Source organism: Anopheles gambiae, chromosome 3 (assembly GCF_943734735.2).
Source record: "Anopheles gambiae chromosome 3, idAnoGambNW_F1_1, whole genome shotgun sequence".
NCBI lineage: Eukaryota > Metazoa > Arthropoda > Insecta > Diptera > Culicidae > Anopheles > Anopheles gambiae.
The window spans coordinates 66,480,432-66,489,203 of record NC_064602.1 but is presented as its reverse complement, the minus strand read 5'-3'; the positions used below and the strand labels follow the sequence as shown (position 1 = coordinate 66,489,203).

Genomic DNA, 8,772 nt, shown 5'->3' with positions numbered 1-8,772 from the left:
GCTTTCTCAATTTCATTTATCTCCATTCAAACATCCTTACGGTGATGTAAGATTTTAAAACGATTTACTTCTACCACGATAAAGCATGAGAGTACAGTGAATATTGGGAATACTGCCTGAAATAGAACGGCACTAGAAATGGTAGCAATTGCGCGTACGGATTCAGCTCGCTAGCACCAATAATACGCAATATAATCACAAAAATGGCCATAATGTGCTGAAGGATCTGAATGGCCCTGCCATGGCACAAGCAGCTCTGCAGCTTACCTACAAAAGCGTTAGTGATCTTCCTTCTTTCTTTTTTGTTTAAAGACGGATTCTTGCAGAACGTGACAGTGGTTCAAAGTGTTCGAAAAGCGATCGAGCGCGTGCTTCTAGCTATATAGGATGACAGTTTGTTTTGCTCCAACACTTGTTCCCCCCATCCCGTGCAGTAAATCCATTTCTCCATCCATTTTAAACACCACCGGTTTGCGCGAAAATTGCGCGCCACTCGTTCGTTACGTCCCATTACAAACATTTGCAACATTGGTGTTGGTGTCGATGCACGATCGCGCTGTTGTTAACCTTCGTTCTTCTACGTTCGCTTGTTACATGTTGGCTTCGGTTCGATTCCGACCTAAGAGCACTTGGCCTCACTATAGCACCGTCGTCGTTACGTTTTTATGCCGACAAAATTAGTCGTCGCTGTCTTGTCGCACTCTTCCCCAAAATCCGTAGCGCTTACGCTCACACATACGCAAAAAAAAGCTTGTCCAAAAATTGCTGTATGTGTTTTAAAATCGTTGTATGAAATTGCAGCACGAACTGGCAGGCGTTCAGGGCTGCCCTTCTGTCGCGATATCATCAATAGCAATGCTATGTTACTGGTTGGCTTCCTACGACTAAATGTTAATGAGATGTTACTGAATACTTGATAATTGTTAGCTCTTTTCTGTGGGTGTGTTTATGTGTGTATGTATTTCGCCTGCAACTTACCACTCTAAAAGTCTAGTTTTCTATCATGCTCCTACACTGAGTCACGTGGCGTACAATTGTGAGAGTGTTAGGGGCGCCAATTTGTTGGGCATTTTCTTCATCATTCTATGACGGTCCTAGCCGGTGAGTTAAGTTTTGGTACTGATGGAACGGTAGTCCATGCCAAGCCACGAGCTGTTCCTGGGAGAATATAAGTATTCTCCGTTCTACATTTATTATCCACGCGATGCAAAACTGTGTGTGTTTTTGTTTTCTTATTTTCTTATTTTTAATTTTACAACGACGCAGATGCATTTACACACACACAATTTGGAAAGAAATACTTAATGTCCTTTCCTCCTTTCTAATTGCAATCTTATTGCCTTCCGTTGCAAACCGATTTAGAACATACTTCATTCACCCTGTTTGGCTAGCTTCTGATGAGTGTTATCATCTCTTAATGCTTTCTAGAAAACTTGCATGTGTGTATGTGCGGTATGTTGCACTGTTGACATTGACTGGAAAGGACTTTGATATTTGGCGAAGGGTGCGCACACCGTTTACACCGTAATTATGGTTCGATCATCTACGAGAAGCTAATGATGTGGAAAAAGTGTTATTTAATACCTGTAAGCTCATTACTACTGTTGGTGGTCTGTAGATTGGGCAACGTGAACGAAAGCAGTCATAGTTAACGCTTGAAACTAGAAGAAAACAAGTAGCAACCACTACGACGACACACACGGACCGTTCGAAAATGTTAACTGTTGTTGCTAAAAGAAAATAATGATAACAAATAAAGAAGCTTGTTTAGCAATCAAGTACATCGGGTAAACACTAATCAGTGTACGAAGGCTTAATGCGCGTTGTTTCCAAATCGCAACCTTTGATACCGATTCGTGGTGGTGTGTATCCTGTATAGGTATCGAGCTTTGAATTGTGTGTGTTGCGCAAAAAAAAAGCCAGACGAAGACATCAAACCAATGACATGATCCGGAGGGTAGTGTTCAGCATGTTCCTGCAAATGACTCATGATGAGGTAATAGCCTACCCGGATTAGTAATTCAATTTCATAAGGGTCAACACCACCGCCGCCAGACCGGCTAGCAGCCAGCTGTTGCCTAACGGAGCCATCGAAGCCATGCTGTGGCCATCGTCCGTTTTGGCTGGAGGACCGCCGGCTGTGGGAGCAGCCATGGTCGTGGTCGACACCGTACTCGTCCCCAGTTCAGCACTGCCGGCACCCGTACGCACGGCCGTATTTTCCGCGGGTGACTCGCTCGTTGCCAAGCTAGCCGGGGGAGTCCGTGGAGTAACTGTGCCGGCATATCTCTGGGTCATGCTGTCTGCCATGCAGCACAAACCCTGCTCCTTGTCAAAACCCAACAGGCAGCGAACGTTCGGGTTGGCGACGGGCGTCTCGATGCCCTCCTTCTTGAAGTGCTTCAGCATCAGGGTCAGCAGTTTGCACGGGAATTCGTTGCCCTCGAGGTAGATCTGCTTCAGCTGGGGATTGTTTTTCGTCAGCTGCAGCACATCCAGTTCCCGTAGCTGATTGTAGGCGAGTCGCAAGATCTGCAGTGACTTGAACGGTGCAAACACCTTCACGCTCAAGTACGAGGGTGGCAGGTTGTTGCTGGACAGGTCGAGCAGTTCCAGCGCGGGCAGTGAGACTTCCTGCTCGTTCTCGAGATGATGCGCTCCGACGTCGGAGAGTAGCAGATGGCGCAGCCCGTCCATACCCTTGAACCGGCCCAGCTCGATCGTGTCATCGATCGGCAGCTCCCTGTTGCCGCTCAGGCTCAGTATCTCCAGCTTGGCCAGTCGTGTCAGGTTGGAAATATCGTGCAGCCGGTTCGAGTCGAGTATTAGCTCGAGCATGGTCGTGGTGTCGCGCGTCTGGTGCACAATCACCTGCGAGATCTGGTTGTCCGAAGCGTACAGTCGCTCCAGCTTCGCCGGTATGACCACGGAGCTGAGATTTGCGTTCGGTACACTCAGCGACCGGAGGTTCGGAAATGCATTCAGCAGCTCGGCCGGGATGCGGTCGAGCGTGCTGTCCTCGAACGCCACATGTTGTACCTTGGCGTTCGGTGCCTTAAACGTGATGCCGGTCATACTGGTGGTATATACGACATTGCGGAACATGCACACACTTTCGTCCTCGCGTTTCTCTATCGCACATTCGAACGTTTGGTCGGCGACGGTAGATGAAACTAGCAGCAGTACGGTGCCGAACATCAATGCAACCAGTTGGCTGAAAGGATTGTACCAATGGGATAACTATTAACAAACTATTGAGATGCAGTGAATGCTTTAAAAACCCGTATAAACCATGGTCTGGACAGTGTTCTCGGCCGCATACACTGCCACAACACAGTGCAGCGTGTTTATTCCGCTCCACTGTCGGTAAAATAAACATGCCGCACACATGTATGCCGGCACATACGGCACGAAACCAATCGAACCGATCGCGCCCCAAACTGTAAATTATACTCGTTTGACCGGGTCAAGTGTGCATTTTTGACTAACGTAGGTATGCTTTAAAAACGGTCGCACAAAAAAAGACTATAAAATGGGTTGGCCGAGATTGGCAATCATTTGTACTAAGATTCTGTCCGCGTTGGGTGCAACCGTTAGCGAGTTTAGTGCAGCAGGAACGGAGAAGGAAAATATATATCCCATTACACAAGCGCTAGAGGCATGAGAATTGTAAATGTAAAGATGATGAACGAATATCGTTTGAAATAGTAAACAGATAATTATCACCTCAAGGCGGTTTCGAACGATTCGCTGTCGTAGAAAATGCCATGGAGAACTGCAATAAAGAGTTGGCCCAAATTGGCTAGTTTGAAAATATGATTCATTCATTAACACAAATCTTAATCGTTATTGATTAAAAATGCATAGAACGCGCAATGCTTTTCGTGTTCGGTTGCCCGTTAGAAAGACAAAGCTCTCTTTAATAGAATTTGTGAAAAAAACCCATTCCACTCCTACATTTCAATAACTTAACATGAACAGGAAGTCAAAAAAGAAAGAAAGCAAAACGCATACATAATAAAGCGGCACGAAATCGCCTTACTGCGTTTTCTTTCTGGTTTTATTTTGCTTGTTTAACAGCAAAACTTCAATGGCTACTGTGTTGCATTTTTCCCCTTGAAGAGGAAAACTCAACACAGACAAAAAAAGTGGAAAAATCTTCAACGCACTCATCGCTTGCTTTCTCTCAGACACGTTGACAAGCAACACGGTACGAAGACGTCCTATAGACGTCGGCGCGGCTTTCAAAAACCAAAACACACCAAAACGTGACAGCCGAGTGTTGGCCGTTTTGGGTGAGGGAAAATCTGTCTAAGCACGCCCGGTTGTACGCAAGCGTGGAAATTCTTTCGCTTTTCTTCCCGACGATAGCCGGCTGCCGGGACTATGGTAATAGTATGTGTGTTGGCATATTCTTTGCAAATTAGCACCGAACCGCAAATTGATAGCTTCAACCGTCTCGTCAGCATACAATCGACTGCATACCACCACCACCACCACCCTGTCAAGTGTGCCCGTCTAGGGAGTGCAGTAGCACCGATAACACCAGTATAGAACGTTCTACTTTTTGTAAAAACACTTGCACAAATCGCTATCACATTTGTTAAAACATCCACTTCTCCAATGGGGTGGTACTTACCAACATGTTTGGGGAATCATTTTTCAGCTCTATTCAAACCGGATGCTTTTGGGGATATCTGAGATCGGGTGCGACACACTTACGCTCTAGTGGACGGTTCACTGTAGATTGAAAAGATGTCTGGTAGAGGATACCAGAACGAACCCTACCCAATCGCACAGTGAGTGGTTCTGAACAAACAGTGGACTAAAAATAGTCGATTGCAGTTGATCGGGATTTTGATGTGGATAGTGGAGTGCATTGTTGTCTTGGTTTTAGAACATTTAACGGCGATGCGAAAATGCAATGCTTATTTGAAGGGAGATTTAATAATATACAGTATGACCTCAATGGTTGCGATACTAGTGGATTTGCACTCGATAGTTGAGTTGTTTGACCGACCGCAAATGTGATGAATAAAAACGACACAGAAATAAAATGGTTCAGAAACCTTTGTGCACCAAATTGAAATGCACCAAATTGAAATGATTCTTAGTTCCATGACAACCATGCTAGTGTTTCCTTCTGTGAAAACTACCTCGTTGGTTGGTTGACTACCCAACTATTGAGGTGCCATTTAGTGAATAACCCGACTAATAAAAAATAATCTGAATCAGTCAGTGAGGTTATAATGTATTTAATTACAACAGGGATGTTCTTTCCCATTATAGATTTTCCAATTAACTTTCATATTTTTTTGAAATTCAAAAAACCAACTACGTAATTCCAGTAATAACGTAATTCCAAAGAAAAGGTTTCAATCTTTAGGCTTAAACTAAGAAAAATCTATCATATGAGCTTTTTATCTCTTCTAAGTTGATTTGAAATGTGAATATTTGTAACATTTTTTGAAAATGAACCGATTTTGATAAATTTATACGATTTGAAAAGGAAATTTATTCAACCTTATAAAAACATTTGGGTTGTTTTTCTTTATTTCAAAGTTTACAAAAACTATGGTCAAAATTGAAAAAACCTTCATGAAAATTTTAAACTTTTTTAATTTTGACTTGATGGCATAAAAAAGGCGTAGAGTAGTGTTGTCTCATATATGTCGCATAATAGTGTAATATATATATGCTATCAATCTGTGAAGAAATATTCTGCGAAAGTTTGCGAACGCGAATTTTATTGAAGTTTTTTCATATCAACTTTTTTCTAAAAACAGGCTCATGCGTAACGAAGCGGCGCCATAAGTACGTGGTGTAGCGGATTTCGTGTATTCTAGAAAAGTCGTGTTCTTGATAACCTGATATTTGATTGCAACAAAAAATGTTTCTTTAATTAACTACTTAACACCACTGTACTGTATTTCTGTTCCAATTCTTATCGAACATGTAAGTTTCTTTTCTAGTCTAACTTTTTAATTAAACATAATGAAGCAAACCAATAACACATACCCTTTGGTCAGTGGTAAACAAATACCGGTGTTATTCTAAATTTTAAGATAATTTCTTACAGTCTGAAATTACAGGATATTTTGACATTTTATTTTCAAAATAAAAGAAAAAATGTACAAAATTTATTAAATTGTTCAAAAATCCCTTAAACGCTAATTTATGTAGCTCCACCTGGTGTTTTGGATGCAAAATTCATATTCTATGTAATATACTATCATGATACTTGACTACAAGCTATAAAAATCAACAATTTATGTATAATAATTTTATCCCTACATTTTTTTCGAAACTACCCACTGTGCTGCGGCATAACGAACGAATCAATAAATTAAATCAACAAATGCAGTCATCGATGCACCAAGGAGTGGTCGTAAAAAAAACAAAATTACAAACATCTTAATTCATACATTCAATTATTAAAATAGGGAAGACTTCGTTACTTAATCTTAAAAAGTGTAGTTTTATTCGGTATACAAATGTGTTCCATGTTCATGTTCTAAAACCGTTCGTTCTAGTGCTACAACTACTTGTCACCAGATGGCGCCATAGAAAAATACCCGACAAATAGGGTTGGCCTTCCAATTAGAGATGATAATTGAGTGCCCGTAGAGATTTTAAGCTTTAGGTCACTCTTTGAATATTCACACAAATACATATCATTTCAATAATTATATAGTATTATCGGGTTCTACTCTCTCACGCTCTGTGCCGATTAGTGACTTACTCGTTAAGCCTGGATTTCAGTTCCGTTGGAATTGAACGTGAAATTTTGGGGATCATTATAGTTAGTCTTTTTTTCAAATATATTACACTCAAGTTGGTTATTTAGTTTATGATATTTTTCACTGTGTAATAATTTCCGCACAACAGATTATGGACCCAGAAGTACTGTCAAACAAGTGTTAAATTCTCGAAAATTTGAATCTTGAAGAAACTTGGCTTTCGAAAGTAGGCCTCATGAAGATTTTAAGGTGGATTATGTAAAAGGCAAATTGTTGGATGAAGGAAGACGTCGAGCTGATGGTGCATATGAAGATAAAGCATTACTATCTGGAGAAAAGTACAACACGAAATTTTGGAAGGACAAGAAACTAATAACCAATAAGAAAAAGCAGTTCCATTATTGTGAGAAGAATAATAAAAGACTGTAGAAAATGGGCTGAAGACAAAATAAGTAAGCTAGATGGTGAAAGTGTCAACGTCGCTAACAAAGACAAATTTCCTATTTGTTCATTGGAGAAGGGTGCATGATGCAGGTGTATCCGAAGCTGCAAATTGGTTTCCATGGATGGAAACGGCACACGCTAGAAAGTTTCCTTGGACAGGGTGTACCATGTACCATCTCTGACGACAAACCTGTTATCAGTAAGTAAAATAATCGATGAAGGATTCGGAGTGCTTTTCGATAGGTTGGGATGTCGTGTCCTGAAAGGGAAGCAAGTATTGCTGATGATTACACTCAAGTTGGTTATTTAGTTTCTGCTCTTTTTCACTGTGTAATAACTCCGCTCAACACGCAACTACCACAGCAAGTCCAGGGATCGGAACAGCTGCCCACAGCATTAATATAGTGACTAAAACCACCCAACTTCCGAGACATCACAGTCCTGAATGCTGCCTACAAGATCCTGTCCCGAATACTCTTCTGCAGACTTTCGCCCCTTGATACTGATTTCGTCGGCAGCTCCATCAAGCTGGATTTGTTGGAGGCAAATCGACCACCGATCAAATCTTTATTCTACGGCAGATCCTCCAGAAATTCCGAGAGCACCAGATCCCTATGCACCACCAGTTCATCGACTTCAAGGCGCCCTACGATACCATAGATCGGAATGAGCTGTCAAACACCATGCAGCAGTACGGATTCCCTGGGTAGCTGATACGGCTGTTGAGGGCCACTATGGACGGGGTGCAGTGCAAAGTGAGAGTAACGAACATGCTTTCGGAATCATTCGAATCTCACCGGGGTTTGAGGCAAGGGGACGGACTCTCCTGTTTGCTGTTCAACATCGCTCTGGAAGGTGTCATGCGAAGGGCGGGGCACGATTTTCGGAGAAATCCGGGGCACGATTTTCACCCGATCTTTCCAATTCCTTGGCTTCGCTGATGACATCGACATTATCGGACATACAACTGCGGCGGTTTGCGAAGCGTACACCCGACTGAAACGCGAGGCCGAAAGGATTGGATTGAGGATCAATGCGACGAAGACAAAGTACCTGCTTCTCGGGGGCTCTGTACGTGATAGAGGCCGACTCGGAAGCAGACTATCAGTTGATGGCGACGATCTCGAGGTGGTAGAGGAGTTCTGCTACCTTGGTACGATCGTAACTTCGGACAACAACGTAAGCAGCGAAATCCGAAGGCGCATAACAGGTTGGCTGATAAGTCCCCGGTCTAACAAAGAAAAACACATTTTTTTGTCAAAATTCGTTTTTATTATTCAACATAGTTCCCTTCAAGAGCGATACAACGATTATAACGACCTTCCAATTGTTTGATACCATTTTGGTAGTACTCCTTCGGTTTTGCCTCAAAATAGGCCTCAGTTTCGGCAACCACCTCTTCATTGCAGCCAAATTTTTTCCCTGCGAGCATCCTTTTGAGGTCTGAGAACAAGAAAAAGTCGCTGGGGGCCAGATCTGGAGAATACGGTGGGTGGGGAAGCAATTCGAAGCCCAATTCATGAATTTTTGCCATCGTTCTCAATGACTTGTGGCACGGTGCGTTATCTTGGTGGAACAACACAACACA

General features: G+C 42.5%; 1 protein-coding gene across 1 annotated transcript; it reads right to left on the bottom strand.

The window, feature by feature from the left end:
• Window positions 1-47: 47 nt before the first annotated feature.
• On the bottom strand, window positions 48-4,810 carry LOC4577685 (tsukushi). Its single transcript, XM_061654427.1, has 2 exons — window positions 4,640-4,810; window positions 48-3,214 (listed from the first exon to the last, which is right to left on the bottom strand). The coding sequence occupies exons 1-2, from the start codon at window positions 4,657-4,659 to the stop codon at window positions 2,014-2,016; spliced, it is 1,221 nt and encodes a 406-aa protein (XP_061510411.1). The 5' UTR covers window positions 4,660-4,810; the 3' UTR covers window positions 48-2,013.
• Between the last annotated feature and the right edge of the window lie 3,962 nt (window positions 4,811-8,772).